The following is a 16441-nucleotide window of genomic DNA, read 5'->3' as shown; positions in this document are numbered from 1 at the left end:
TGGCTTGTGGCTCTAGAGCGCAGGCTCAGTAGTTGTGGCGCACGACCAGTGTCCCCTGCACTGGCAGGTGGACTCCTAACCACTGTGCCACCAGGTAAGTCCCAAGCTGAAGACTTTAGACTGGGTTAAGCAGGAAGCTGAATACTAGGCATGAACAGAGTCTCCAGAAGCCCTTTTCCACAGCACACCTCTGTTCAGGCAGCACAGCCGGCTGTGAATGCACTTATAGAGGCAGACTGCCTACACAGGAATTCTAGGTCTGCCATTTATCAGCTTTGGGACCCTTGGACAAGCTACTTTATGCTTTGGATTCCCCATCATAAAATGGGGTTATTACCTACCTTATAGGGTCCTTTTGAGAATATGCAAAGTGAACAGAACGTATCTATTATACAATAGGCAATGTGTGCTAGCTATTATTATTCTACCTAATATTCAGCTTAGTAACACTAAGTCCCGTGGTCAGGGAGGAGACACAGTCTGATTGCATGAGTCATGAGGACAAAGGGGACAGTGGAAGGCCCAGAGGAAGGACTCCAAAGAAATCAAAGGCTAGCCCCACCTAGCTTCCAGCATCTCAGGGCCACTACATTTTATTTTTTGTCTTGATAAAAACAAAGCACAAAATGGGACTTACATCTTTTGTTTCTGCTTACAGGGAAAGCAGAGGTCCTACTGTGACACAAGCATGCCAGGAAAATAAGCCAGCAAGCCAAAATAGACTGGAATCAAGAACACCACTGGGGGTTTCCCTGGTGGCACAGTGGTTGAGAGTCCACCTGCCAATGCAGGGGACGCGGGTTTGCGCCCCGGTCCGGGAAGATCCCACATGCCGCGGAGCGGCTGGGCCCGTGAGCCATGGCCGCTGAGCCTGCGCGTCCGAAGCCTGTGCTCCGCAACGGGAGAGGCCACAACAGTGAGAGGCCCGCGTACCGCAAAAAAACCCCAAAAAACAACAACACTGGGAGAGGGCAGAGAAAAAGAATTCTAGGTATGATAGGAAGGATTCTGAAAAGTTACAGGATACAGTACAGAAACAGATGCTCTGTGTCCTTTAGGATAAATGCCTGAGCCCTAGCATGTACTGGGTGTTGCTCTACGTACAACCACATACAAGGAACACCCGTGGTTTGGACAGGTTCTTCCTGTTCTTTGAGCGGTGAATGCAAGGTGGTACTTTTTTAAGCTTTACAATATCATGCTTTGAACTCCAAGAGCCTTCGCAACCAGCATCTACTGAGAAGTCTGAAGAATACCCTCTCAAGGAGGCAAAGATACTGAATGACCTCATTCCCATCTCTTCCCAGTAAGGTTTTTTGCCTCTTCCCTCCTTGCCAGGAGGCAGAGATATGACCCAAGGTTGAAAAACAAATAACCACCATCTCAAATGACTTAGATTTAATCATCGGAAGCAAACTAAATGGAAAGCTTACAATAGAGAAGAATTACATGTCAGTGCCTTTTGCAAACTGAGCTGGGACAGAAAGGGACTGGGGCTGCCCCTCAACCCAATCTCTTCCAAACAAAGACATCCACAGTGTCCCTGGCAGTCTGGCTCAGGGAAGGGGGAGACTGTTGGCTCTGTGCGTTGAGGTTGCCTTGCCACCGCTCACTCCTGGCCAGCATCAGGAGCCCCGCCTTGCTGGCTCTGGTCATCACCCTTTTTTTTGTGGCCTGATACGATGTCATCAATCCGCAGCAGTAGAACTGCCGTCTAGGAGAAAAACCACAGCCCCAAAGAGGTTAGCAAAGAAGGGAAGGACACTTGTTTTCTTTTAGACGTATCACCTAGCTCCTCCTATATAATTACCATTTTATCTGAAATCTACCCTTTCAGAGTCTTGAATGTAAAATGCAGTTCTCGGTCAGCAAGGGATGCAGCCTGTGCTACGTTACCTTGCCTTTTTTTTTTTCCTTCTTTTTTTTCCTTTTGGCCATGCTACACAGCTTGTGGGATTTTAGTTCCCCAACCAGAGATTGAACCCGGGCCCTCAGCAGTGACAGAACGGAATCCTAACCAATGGACTGCCAGGGAATTCCCTTTTTTTTTTTTAATTAAAAAAATTTATTTTTGGCTGCACCAGGTCTTAGTTGTGGCATGCGGGACCTTCTTAGTTGTGGCATGTGGACTTCTTAGTTGCAGCATGCAAACTTCTTAGTTGTAGCATGTGAACTCTTAGTTGCGGCATGCATGCGGGATCTAGTTTCCCGACCAGGGATCAAACCCGAGCCCCCTGCGTTGACAGCACGGAGTCTTACCCACTGGACCAGGGAAGTCCCCCTACCTTGCTTTTTAAATGAGCTAAATATAAGTAGGGGGATGGAATTCCTTGGGAGATCTTTTGGGGAATACTCTGCCTTCTATCCCCCCCTCCTCAAGACTGGACCAAACACAGTTTTCTGGTTATCTGGAAATTAACAGCACAGCATATGTCTTAAGAGTGCCTCACCTCCACTGCTGTCTTATACGTTTGCAGCTTTACAGCCAATGGTTCCCAGATGCCCAGTTCTTTCATGTCCACCAAAGTACCTGTCTCACCATTTACGCCCCAGGTCTCACAATTCTCCTGGGTGTGCTTGGCCTATAGTTGGAATAAGCATAAATAATTAAAGGGGAAAATACTAGGGACAAGTAAGCTGACAGAGACCATTACATAAAAATCAAATACACTGCACTGATAAGGTAGGGATAAGAGGAAATGGCAATGACAACAAACAAATCAAAAATTAAGAAAGAGAAGAGATTTTAAAGGAACAAGCTACCAGGAGAACCTGGAAAGACAGACATGAACTACCCTCTTAGGCCAAACACAGTTTTTCCTACCCCATCAAGAGAAGAGCATGGAAAGGAACTCACCCGAAGGGAGGTAAGTAGACGGATGGTGCTGGCCCCACAGTTTTGAATAAGGGTACGAGGGATGACCTCTAGGGCTTGGGCAACAGCCCGGTATGGCCATTGTTCCACACCAGTCATGGCCTTGGATTTTTCTGTCAAGGCATGAGCCACAGCCATCTCAGAAGCCCCACCTCCAGGCACCAGCTGAGGGTCCAGGAGAACATTGCGGCACACCTGCATGGCATCCTGGAGGTTGCGTTCTACTTCCTTGGGAAAGCAAACAAAGAGTATAAAGCCAGAGCTTGATGACTCAAAGACAAATCAGAAGCACCAAAGGACTTCCTGACTGCCAAATTCGGTAAACCACCAAGGAGGGCAAACTAAGAAAGGTCCTTCAAACCTTTTGGGCAGGGCAGATGCTACTAACTCTGGAAAAACACATTAACTACAACTGCAACAAGGCCAGGGGGAATGTGGTATCACTCTGGGATGTTAGGCTTTTGTCCATTGTGCTTGACAGACCTATAACCTTACTCTGTCCTGTCTAGCTGTGTACTCTAGGAGGCTGCACAGTGTAGTGGAAACTCTCTGCTTACTAGCTATATGCCTTTGGTAAAATACTTAACCTAAGGAAAAAAAAAGTAATATTTATAATTTCAAATTAAAAAACAAGGAAACAGTGGTTGCTAGTGGATGGGGAAACGATGAGCCATTGTTCAATGGGTATAGTGTCTCAATTTTTTGAGATTAAAAAAAGTTCTGAAGATCTGTTGCATGTGAATACACTTAAAACTGCTGTAACTGTAAACTTAAAAATTATTCAGATGATAAATTTTACATTAAAAAAATTTTAAACCATGATTAAAAATAAAAATATTTAAAAAATAAGAGAGAGATTTGTGGCTTCAGATGGTAATTAAATAACTATAAATGGGCAACTGGATAATTTTAGGCTCTCTGGGAAACTCTCAAGAAATGGAACGACCTAGATCATTCAGTCACACTTCCAAGGCTGACTCACCGAGAGAATCTCTTTGCTGGCCCCCCGTAGGAGAATGGTGCAGGCCTTGGGGTCTCGGCACTCAGTGATGAATGTAAAGTACTCATCTCCAATCTTCTTGATTTCCAACAGGCCTGCCCCTGTGCCAACATCTTCTTCTCTCAGTTCCTCTGGTCGGCTGACTATTCGGCCCCCACAGGCTCTATAGATTAGATGGGGAGAAGGGGGACAGGGAGAAGACCAGATGATGTCAAATACTTTTACTCATCTTCCTGGTCCTTAGGGTCTGTGGTGGGGTGTAAGGGTTAAGGGCCAAAGTGGACTGCTAGCAACACTTCTACCTAACTCGAGACGTCTTGGTTGCCTGGTGAAATAGATTTCCAAATATATAGGTGAAGTTTCCTTAAAGTAATATGGCTTTGTAAGTGAAAGTGTGCATACCTAAGGCAACTACTGTAACGAGATACAACTTAATTCAAAGTATACTTAGTGGACCCTAAAATTGGGACAAATGAATTCTTATGCATATCTGACCAAGTGTATAACACATAATGGTCATTTCTACATAGAACTCATCCTATAATGCCCAGTTAGATCTCAAGGCCAATAACAGGACTGTACTAAAGACAATGTAAAGGTCAAGCAAGAAATAAGGTGATTAGGTACATAAGTATATGTCTCACCCAGTTTTAATAAATATAGGGCTAATTTTTTTTTTCTTTTGCGGTACACGAGCCTCTCACTGTTGTGGCCTCTCCCGTTGCAGAGCACAGGCTCCGGACGCGCAGGCTCAGCGGCCATGGCTCACGGGTCCAGCCGCTCCGCGGCATGTGGGATCCTCCCGGACTGGGGCACGAACCCGTGTCCCCTGCATCGGCAGGTGGACTCTCAACCACTGCGCCACCAGGGAAGCCCATGTAGGGCCAACTTTTTATTTGTCACTTTTTCCCCACTCATGGGCATGTAGAGTCAACTATGTATATGTATGTATGCTGAGCCATTTCAGAGAAAGCGTTTTAAGTATAAAATTGGATTTGGATCTATGGCATATTATGTGATGTTAGGATAGACTTAGCTTTTAAAAAAAAATTACTCTTAAAAATAGATGGTATCTGAGCCTAGATATTTGTGCTGAAGTAGTGAGTGCAATCTAAGGTTGCATTAACAGCAGCTGAGGATCCAATCAAGGTAATTGTTGGATCTGCTATATTCTGAGCTAGTTAAAACAGACTAATCTGAAATGGATCCCTACACCAAGGTAGTGATCATAGATGTCTAAGCATAAGCTGTTCACTACTGGTTAGGAGCAGCAGAGTCTCATGCAGCAGATAACTGTTACTCTAGATAGAGGACTTCTTCTTCTTCAAATACTTATTTACTTACTTGGCTGCACTGGGTCTTAGTTGCAGCATGCAAGAACTTTAGTTGTGGCACACGGGATCTAGTTCCCTGACCAGGGATCGAACCCAGGCCCCCCGCATTGGGAGTATGGGGTCCTAGCCACTAGACCACAGGAAGTCCCTAGACAGAGGGCTTCTGAAGAGGGCAGATGGCTAAACCCAGGTTATTTCCATCTGTAAATAATTTGGCTGGCTTTATCCTATGCTAAACTTTTTCAGATAAAGATGACTACATTATGAAGCTACAAAATAAAAACACATGGGAAGGAGAATCTTATTTTTACCTGGCCTACTCACCTAGCAATGCGATTATTGTCTGTCTTCCGGACTCTGCGGATGGCTGTGATATTGGCCCGCATGAGGTAGTGCTGAGCTAAATCTGCAAGAATAGAGGTGTCAAGCTGGAAACCAGAAACCCTGGGTTCTGAACAGGTTTTATCCTCCACGTACCCTAACCATCACATGTTAATTATGTTCAGTGTATGACAACATGTGAGGAAAAAAATCACCGACCCTCTTCTACCACAACAAGAGTCTGGAAAAATGAATGTAGTCCTACCCGAGATGCCCTTTTCTGTGATGACCACGTCTGGCTTCAGATGGATAATGTCCTCACAGAGCTGCTGAATGTACTCTTCTTCCATTTGGAGGATTCGGGTGAAGTCTTCCTCTCGTGTGATCTCAATGTCAGTCTATGTGGTGAAGAAAAGTCACTCTGAATTAAAAATTTTGGATTGGTGAAGCTCTTTAGGGTCATCCCACCTACCATACTCCCTCCATCCAGCACTCTCATGTATCCCAGAAAGCATGAGTTAGAATAAGCCACGACCCAACACCTCATAAGCCACTTTAGCTCCAGCAGTCATCTAGTTTAACCCCATTTAATTATAAAGCAACTGGAATGCTAAGTCACAATGTAATTAGTGGAGTTTGGCTAAGGTCTCTAGCCACTTAGTTCAATGTTTCCTCTGACCTGTCAGTGTGCATGGTAACTCAGCGTCTTAATTCTTCCCACTAATAAATCGATTCTTGTTGCCAACCACTGTTTGATAAGCTTCAATTACTTTGTTTTATCCAAGGGTGATGGAGCCTTGTAAGCTTCCTGCCCTCTGGAAATTCTTTGGCACTTCAAAGCTCAATTAACTCCTACTCTATGTTCTACTGATGCATTATGAAAGGTGGCATGATAGTGTGGAATTGAAGCCAAACAGAGCTGGGTTCAAATTCTGATTTGGCCAATACCAGCTGTGTTCCTCAAGCCATTAACCTAACTTCTCTGAGGTGTAGATCCCTCATCTGTAAAATGGAAGTCAGTATCATCTGCTGTAAAGGGTAGTTGTTAAGAATCAGAGATTACTTGTAAAGGTCACAGAGTAAGCATGTAACAAACTTTTTAATTCCCTTGCCCATATTAACAGATTCTTACATCAAATTTAAGGAATAGGGCCAGGAACATTACCTGGCTTTCTCCTTTCTTGTATTCCAGAGAAGAATCCAGCAGCACAATGCGAGGGTTCTTAATATAGCGCCGCATCCGCGGATGGGTCACATCCTTGTTAATCATGACTCCACGTAACACACACGAGTCTTCAATGATGCCACCGGGTATCTGAGCAAAAGAACCACTTCAATCCACAACGAGGAGACAATTTCTCAACTCCCTGCCCAGACATTCATCTTTCCCAAATAACCACCATTTCAGATTTTTAAAGTATCTTTTTTCCATGAACCTCTAAAACAACTACAGTTGCAATCATATTTCTTTCTCTCTAGGAAGCACATCAATCTTAGCACATGATACACAATTTGAAGGTTGGCTGAGACAGAAATTCAGTGACTGACAGATTTAAAGGGGCACAGGGACTTCCCTGGTGGTCCAGTGGGTAAGACTCTGCACTCCCAATGCAGGGGGCCTGGGTTTGATCCCTGGTCAGGGAACTAGGTCCTGCATGCGGCAACTAAAAGATCCTTCATGCTGCAATGAGGATCCCGCGTGCTGCAACTAACACCTGGCGCAGCCGAATAGATGAATGGAGAATCACGCAATACTTCTTAAAAAGAAAAAAAAGGGTGCAGATCTCTACTTCCTGAAAGATATTTCCATGAATTTTAGACATAGGGCTCCATCTACTGGCCACAAGATATCAATGCTACTTTTAAATCTTAAATTAATAAAGATGGAGAAAGCATTCTGGGGCTTATTAGCGCTATGCTGTAGAGCTCTTGTTTATTTCCTGACCCAGTGGCTGATATGTACACAAATGCACAAATACAGACACAAAAATAAGCCTTTCTCTTGCCCCTGTAGACCCTGTGTAGGGACAGCAGTCAAGCTAACAGAATTATTTCAGATACCTCTTTGGCACCCTCTTTTTCAAGTTTTTTTTTCCAGGTAGCAAATACTCTTCTTCCTGGTTCTAATAATAAAAATATCTTGCTCTGATTTAAACTTATTTCCTCCACAAGTGTCTCATTCTAGGAAATAATTTGTCTCCAAAGTACACACTCGAAGAGTTTACCTTTTCTACCCTTGCATATTTCTTGATGTCAATCTCCTTCCGACCATTCTCCTCAAACTGTACAGTTTTGACAGCATCCAGGGCAATGTTGCAAGCCAAAGAAGACCACCGACTGATTACTTTGGTAGTAATGGAGCTGTTGATGATGTTCAGCATCGCATCTCGGTTACTGGTGTCAACAGGGGTACTGGAGAAAAGAAAAACGAATAATATGCTCAGTGGGATCTTGGATGTTTATGGAAGTCCTCATCTGTATCTTGATGACTATAATAGTGGGCCAACAGGCAGAACAAGGGGAATCTGTTCCTTTGTAGGAAACAAAGTGTTATCAAGAAGTAACTTTGTCCACACTCTGCCTTTTAGCAAGATTATAATTAACGCATCCCTGAAAGGTGTCTCAAATCCCTGAGTAATCTGTTCTCATGTCTGACAACTCTCCACACTTAGAGTTTACAGTAAAATAATTTCTTTACCTTCTGCTCCAACCAATAAACTCTATTACTTTCACAACTTGGGTCAAGACACATTTTATCTTTGAAACCTCATCCTGTAACTAGCAAATTCTGGGAGCTCCTCTTGAGAATCACCATCGGTCTGTGCTATCCATTTGGACAACTGATTCTATTTTACCTAGCATCATAATACATGGTGCGCCACAGTGTTTTTATGTGTTTAGTCTCCTCCAACGAGACTATAAATTTGTACATGGCAAGACTATCTAGTAAGAGACCTTGGATACCATCTTGTCCAAATTTTCACATACTGTTGAAATCCCTTTTATTAACACAGTGAGACACACAATAAGCAATCATTAAATAGTTGCTGAATTATGTATTTTAGGGAAAAAGCAATAGCTCCAAAAATATTATCTAAGATATACAAGCAGTTATTGCTTGATAAAAAAAAACATTAATGATTCAGCTCCAAATATTCAATAAATCCTTTGTGTACTCTATATTCTTACAAAGTTTACTTCATAAAAATGTTTTTTTTTTTTTTTTTTTTTTTTTTGTAGTACGCGGGCCTCTCACTGTTGTGGCCTCTCCCATTGTGGAGCACAGGCTCAGCGGCCATGGCTCACGGGCCTAGCCGCCCCGCGGCATGTGGGATCTTCCCAGACCGGGGTACGAATGCATGTCCCCTGCATCGGCAGGCGGACTCTCGACCACTGCGCCACCAGGGAAGCCCCATAAAAATGTTTTAAATCAAACACCTCCTTCTGTTAAGAGTGCTAGACAGATATTATCATATACTTTGTTTCTTAACAGCAGGAAGTACAATACAAAGCTCACCAAATTGCTAGGTGCTTGTGTACCCGACAACCTAAGGATATGAGTAGAAAATGATAGGTTTTAATTAATTAATTAAAAATGAATTTATTTAATTAATTGATTTATTTTTGGCTGTGTTGGGTCTTCGTTGCTGCGTGTGGGCTTCCTCTACTTGTGGTGCACGGGCTTCTCATTGTGGTAGCTTCTCTTGTTGCGGAGCACAGGCTCTAGGCGCGCAGGCTTCTGTAGCTGTGGCTCGCGGGCTCTAGAGCGCAGGCTCAGTAGTTGTGGCTCATGGGCTTAGTTGCTCCACGGCATGTGGGACCTTCCCGGACCAGGGCTCGAACCTGTAACCCCTGCACTGGCAGGCGGATTCTTAACCACTGGGCCACCAGGTAAGTCCCAGGTTTTATTTTTTAAACAACCTTTTTAATCAGAAAAATTTTGCATTCTGTATCATGTTCTTACTTAACTGACATTTCCTCAAGTAGAAGTCACACATTCCTATATTCCTTTTACTACCTTATAGCACTCAGCAAACATAGACTAACAGCAAGCTCTGTGATACTAGAGAGGATTCAAATAGCATTTTCAGTACCAGTCCTTTTGATTTTAATGAAAACCCCTGGCTACCATCCTCCACAGTACTTTAGAGAGAGTACTGACTGAATTAGTTATAATCATACACGATGGTAGGGTATTTTAAGCCCTGAATAATTATCTAACTCCTTAACTTATTTCTCCCACTAGAATCTAAAACTTTGCAGAGTAGCTCTATTTTACTTACTACACATTTCCCATAGCAGTGCCTAACATGGAAACTAGCAGACTGCATATAACCAAAATATATTTTGAAGAATTAAACCTAGCTTCTTTTATTTGTCTGCTTTGCATCCTTTGCCATTTTCTAAAAACTTTTATTGCTCTTATCCTTCCCTTCATTTTGCTCCCCTCTTTGTTTCTCCTTCTCACAAAATAATACCAGGGTATAAACTACTGGTGATGTGCTCGGTCTTCCTTTACCATCTAAGAACAGATTAGTCTTCCAGGCCTCCCATAGTTGACACTACCCATTTCCGGTCCCCACCTCCAATACCTTATTTTCTTAAGGGTGCTGATCATATCGTCCAAAGCCCTGCGGTAAGCACTGATCACCACTGTTGGGTGCATCTGCTGCTCTAGGAAGTGCTCAGCCACAGATAACATCTCCCCTGCTGAAAAAAGATACATACACCATAACACTTTGAAAAGTACCTGGATATCAAGGCAACTTCATTATGCTTCTAAAAATACCTTTTTCAAAAAAAAGTAGGTTTTTCTAAAGTAGGTTTCCCCAAAAGTATGCAAATACTATTCCAAATTTTATACTTTGTACAAGCAAATTCGGAAAAAAAAATTCTCATCAGATATATTTTAAATGATCAAAGATTGATCCCAGGGTTGACTTATTCTTGTGATCTTACTAAATATTTGTTCCCAGTTTCCTAAACAAATGGTAAACATTTTCCCGAAGACTCTAAAATTGAAAGAAAAATAAAGGAAAATTGACTTGCTTATTATTTCAATACCTAGCATGTAGTCAAACTGCTGGAACTGAAAACAAACAAAACCCACAAAACTTTATATCTGCAAGAATACCCATAAAAATTTATAAAATTTACCCTCTGGAAGAGGGATTATTGGTAAAATGTCCCTTCCTTTTAAAAACTGTCCTTACTTTCTAATTCTAATTGACACACACACACACACACACACACAAAAGCTTGTTTCTAAAATAAGTTTTAAAGAGGAAAAACGATTATTTTGGTCAAAAAAGGACCTTCTGCACAAAGGGCTTGTACTACCAGGTCCACTGACACTAATTTTTAAAATGTACACAAATGTGTAAAAGTTCACATGTATACTCTTTGGCATGTGCTCAAATGTTTGATTTCAATACTTTAGAATTCCTAAGTGACCATCATGTATATTAAAAGAAAGATAATCAAATATTTTGAAACATGCTCTAATAAGTTAACTTAGAAAAGACTATACCCTGTTAAAGAAGAATCAGAACAGTATCACAGAAGAAAGATATCTTCAGAAATGGCAGTTTTGGTTTTTTAAAAGCTACCTAAGTCTAAGAAACCTAGACTCATGGATACTTACTTAATATCTCCACGAGATTTAACTAAGATTACCAGCTAAAAAATTCTGCCTGATACCTAAAGCTCATCTTCTACCCAAATAAGTGAAAAAGCATATGGAGTCTTACCTACTTCTTTCATCCTCCAAGTTTCTCTTCAAAGTACAGAACTAGCCATATGTAATTAATTCTCAATCCACAAAAGAACTGTATCTAAAGATGTGATCAGTTGGTGGTGACTCAAGCAAATTTCCACCCAACTCACCATTCTCAAAATGCAATACAAAGGCATTTAAAAATTAATTTTTAAAAAGTTCATATAATAATAATTTTGTTAAGGATTCTATTTTTAGGCCTGTGGACCAACACTATAAATTGGCATCTCTTAATTAGAAAATAGTTTTTTTCTCAATTCCTAAAAACATATTGCTACAGATTTTCATTTTCTTAAATTAATTAATTTTTTAATTTTAATTTTTGGCTGTGCCACACGGCTTGTGGGATCTTAGTTCCCAGACCAGGGATCAAACCCACCCCCTTGGCAGTGAAAGCGTGGAGTTCTAACCACTGGACCACCGGGGAATTCCCATGTAACACATGTAAAAAAGTGTCCTTTACGTGGTATATTTAGTGGCACGTTTTCCACATTTTTTGCACATTTTCTTGTTGATTTCACTGTTTAAAATGGCCTAAGTATCGTCCTAAAGTACTATCTAGTTTTCCTACATGCAAGAAAGCTGTAATGTGCCCTGTACAGACAATAACTTACTACATAAGATTTGTTCAGGCATAAGTTATAGTGCTACTGGGCATGAGTCCAGTGTTAATTAATCAACAATATATATTAAATAAGGTATCTTTAAAACAAACATAAAACGTATATATTTATGCACTGATAAATATGTGACTGGAGGCTTGAGGAACCTAACCCCATACTCCCCCCGGAGTGATGGTTTAGTATTCACTAATTCAGTGTTTGTGGTGACTTTATAGAATATAACTTATTGTGAGTAATGACAATGGACTGTATTTTATTCAACCAGATTTGCAAAGCTCATCCTATACCACGATGAACATTTTATGCTCAGCTGGAGAGAATACACAGAAAATTAGCAAAAAGTTCTTTAAACATTTATAATTAGTGGATTGGTAAAAATGTTCTTCTTAAAATATGACTCAGGGGACTTCTTTGGCAGTCTAGTGGTTAAGACTCCATGCTTCCACTGCAGGGGGTGTGGTGGATTCCATCTCTAGTCAGGGCACTAAGATCCCACATGCCGCGCGTTGCGGCCAAAACAAAACAAAAATATCTGACGTTATTTCTGGCAAAAATCTTAATGTTTCAATCTAATTTTCCTTATCAACCTTCCATTCTTTTCTTACCAAGAATAATTACAGATGTGGTCCCATCTCCAACCTCTTCATCCTGTGTCCGGCTAATTTCAATCATGGACTTGGCTGCTGGATGCTGTACTTGAATCTGAAAGAAAGACCTCTTAACCCATTCTGCTTGGTCCTAACTCTTGAGCTTCTTGCTTCCACACTGACTCCCTTTTATTGTTTTACCACAGCTTTAAAGATTAAAAGTGGCCCCTAAGAGATCTAAGTAAAACACCTTTCCAAGTCTTTCTTTTTGGGGAAAAATGCATTAGGACAACTTAACTACTGAAGTTTCTTGAGAACAGAACAGTATCTTTTAGCTTATTTATTGCGAACACCATTGTTGTGGTTGAATTGTGTCCTCTGAAAGAACATGTTGATGTCTCATCCCCTGAAAACTGTATTTGGAAATAGGGTCTTTGCAGATGTAACCAAGTTAAAATGAGGTCACAGGGGTAACCAGGGTACGTTCTAAACCCAACCACTGGTGCCCTTATGAGACACACAAGAAAATGCCATATGACAGAAGGGGAGTTTATAAGCCAAGGAATGTGGTCAAGCATCAGAAGCTATAAGAGGAAGGATTCTTCCCTAGAGCCTTCAGAAGGAGCATGGCACTGCTGACACCCTAAGTTTGGACCGCCAGCCTCCAGTCCATGTGAATAAATTTCTGTTGTTTCAAGTCACACAGTCTGTGGTAACTTGCTACAGCAGCCCAAAAAAACTAATCATTATTTACATTATCTCTTTATGTATCCTTTATAAAATGTTAAAAAGCAAAACGAAAAGTCAAACCTCTCGAAGAATAGCATTGCCATCATTGGTCATCACGATGCCTCCCATTGGGTCCAAAAGCATCTAGGACAAAAGCAAAAGTTATATTTAAGTGTCCCAGAAAACAGAAAGGGAAAATCTGTAGTCGAAGTTTCAGTATGAGATAAGCCTACCTTCATCATAGACTTGGGTCCCAAACATGTTCGGATGATATCTGCAATAGTCTATAGAAAGAAAATACAAAACATGTAAGCACAAATCAGAAGATGGTGAGTGTGTTAGGGGAAGAGGCATGAGTAACCCACAGAGCCAGTGTTTTAACAAGGACACTTCCAAAGTAGGGTTGGCGACCACTTTAAATACAGCACGCCACATGGCTAGATTCTGTTCTTTGCTTTTTCCACTTTGGGAATGTTTTCTGGATGCAGAAATAAATAACTTTTCACAAGGAAAAAAAGAGACATGCCTTCCAGAGCTTCAGTTTCCCAGCAGTCCAGATAACTGAAGGTCCGTGTATTTGTATTTCTTTCCATGATAGTAGCCTCCACCCCACGCTAATTAGATCTAGGGCTTTTTCATTGTTTCATTCAAAAGATATTTACTGAATACCTACCTATCCAGGATCTACAATGAGTACTAGGAATACAAAAGGGAATTAATACAGTTCTTTCCTTCAACTAACTCAGTCTAGTATGGGAGACAAACACAAATAGAATATTATGAGACAACGTACAGCAATAGAATATGCACAAGTTAACATGAGAAGACCATTAGGCCTAGCTCAGAGAGGGAAGGCTTTCTTCTCCTTATCACCGAGAGGGAAATATCCTGAAGGAACGGAAGTCAACTTTTCCTCTGCCAAATTGCAAACAAATACAGAAATACTAGGGAAGGCAGCTACAGGCAAACTATTATAAACAACTTAAAAGATGTGCTACCTACCTTGGCAGCATTGATGTTTCCAGATTGAACTTTTCTTCCAGATTCACGCTTTGTGTTCTGGCCTAAAATATATAAAAACAAAAGGCAACAGCTCAGGACTGCCACACTGTATATAAGCTATTTATTCCCCGATCTTTGAAAATAAAAACACCCAGGTTTCATCATGTATATATGAATTAAAGCTTATCAACTTGTACTCTTTAAATATGTGCAGCTTATTGTATGTCAACTATACCTTGACAAACTGTTAAAAAGTAAACGTACATACTTATGGCTACTTACTTCTTTATTTACTTCAACCCCTGGTATATGAAGAAACAATCCATAAAGCTTCAATTTTGGAATCCTGGTCATCACTTTCCCTCTAGCCAAACATTCATGTATTTACAGCAAGAATTCATAACCTGAGATCTGCGATCCGTGAGATTCTCAAAGGGCTGGTGTCTCTAAAAGCATCGATCTCTCCTTTATGTAAAAAGGGAGTTTGGGAGTTCATATTCTCCTACTTGGATATGGGGAATCATACTGACAGTCCTAGCATAATTACTGATAGTGCCCCCCCCCCCCCGTGCTGTGGAATGAGAACACACACTCAAGTGTCTGGGTCTGCCAAGATAGTCACTTCATGCTTGGACATAACAAGAATGCCTCAGTTACCCATTTACCATTAGGAAGAGCTGACTACATATTTTATAAGGAGCCTAACTGGATAGAGCCACCAATGCCAGAGATTAACGTGGACCTCCAGAGGGCTGCACAATGCACCACTCAGTCACCCCAGGGCCCTCTCAATGGGAGACAAGCCAATGACTATAATTGAACCGAAGTAACGTCTCACTCCTCTCTCCAAATTATATTTTCCCTACAATTTGCTGTAAAATTTTCGATCCAGTCCCATCAAAACTAAACACAATTCTCAGGATTTCGATTCCTATTTCAGACAGTGATAACTAAAATCCTGCATGGATCTTTCTGATGGATTCATCAGAAAAAACAGGGTTTTTTTCTGGGTTAAGTGAATTCTTGTCTGAAAACAGTTATTTTCCAGGTATAGACAAAATAGATAAAATCTTGGAATAGCATTTCTCTACAAAGAAGATGGTGAGGGAGGGAAAATGGCTAGTCAGGCAGCTCAAATGCTCTTGCAAATAGGATACAAAAGTTACACAGGTTGGAATCATACCAAGGGAAGACAAGGGAAATGGGACTCGTAAGTAAGGAAAGAAATCTGGGATGTTCCCGAAGGGTAAAGAGAACCAATCGAGGAATCTGGGAAAACTCAGCTGGTAAGTGGGAAAGATTACAACGGAGGGGACACTTGAGGGAATAATTACATCTAAGCCAGACCAGTGAGGGAAGCAGGGTTACTTCGTGAAAAGGGGTTGACTAACAGAAATTCAAGAGGATGGCTACCGAAGAGGAAGTGGCCAAGGATACCACTCACTGTTTTGACAGACCCTCTTTTAAACAGCTGTATCTCCTTATCTCATTTAAGCCTCACAATCCTATGAGGAAATACTGTTAACCCTAATAACAAAGATGGAGCCATTTTCAATCAAGCAGTTTGGCCGAGGCTACACCGTTACGAAGGGATGGGCCAAGATTATAAAGCTAGGCCAAACTAAAAAATCTTTATTCATTCAGCTACACACTGAAAATCGCTCAAGGAAGAGTGCAAGGGCGGGGGTTGGGGGTGAAGAACGGAACGCCGTTTCGTTCAACAGGCTCGGCGACAGGAAGGTCAGTTTGCATTTGCCAAGACAGGGGAATGGGTTAAGAGAAGAGAGGAAAACGGGAGAAGGGGCTTCCAAAATTAACGACTGGAAGGCTCAGTGGCCGGACCTGAGCGGGACTGGGCTGAGGCAAGGCTGTAAAGTGCGGAAAAAGAAGGGTGGTGAAGAGGGAGGGTCCCTTCCCCGGCTTTCCCACAACTCACTAAGCACGAGTACCGGACGATGGCCCATCATGGCGGCGCGATGCAGAGCCGGGTACCCCGAGCTGGGGGAACCAGCAGAACCTTCTGGAGAGAGAGAACCAGCGAAGCCCAGAAAACGCTGCCTCCACAGGGCTCACACGCAAACCCGCTACTCTCCGGGTCGCCACCAATCACCGCACCCACCTCACTGACCGGCACGCACACAGACCAATTGACATTCTTAGACCCGCCCCCTACGTAAGAACGCAGGGAAAGCTA

The 16441-nt window shown here is 41.9% G+C and overlaps 1 protein-coding gene across 1 annotated transcript; it reads right to left on the bottom strand.

Moving 5' to 3' along the window:
* Nucleotides 1-1383: 1383 nt before the first annotated feature.
* CCT3 (chaperonin containing TCP1 subunit 3) lies at nt 1384-16317 on the bottom strand. The gene is made up of 14 exons (XM_082666500.1): nt 16184-16317; nt 14248-14309; nt 13479-13529; nt 13327-13389; nt 12535-12631; nt 10123-10240; nt 7756-7942; nt 6696-6845; nt 5796-5928; nt 5534-5615; nt 3858-4038; nt 2858-3103; nt 2451-2582; nt 1384-1714 (listed from the first exon to the last, which is right to left on the bottom strand). Exons 1-14 carry the CDS (start codon nt 16212-16214, stop codon nt 1610-1612), a joined length of 1638 nt encoding a protein of 545 aa, XP_082522626.1. The 5' UTR covers nt 16215-16317; the 3' UTR covers nt 1384-1609.
* Nucleotides 16318-16441: the final 124 nt, after the last annotated feature.

The sequence above is a fragment of the Grampus griseus genome (genome assembly GCF_964374135.1).
Source record: "Grampus griseus genome assembly, chromosome: 1".
Taxonomy (NCBI): Eukaryota; Metazoa; Chordata; class Mammalia; order Artiodactyla; family Delphinidae; genus Grampus; species Grampus griseus.
Note: the sequence above shows the minus strand (reverse complement) of the source record. Positions and strands in the feature narration are given on the sequence as shown.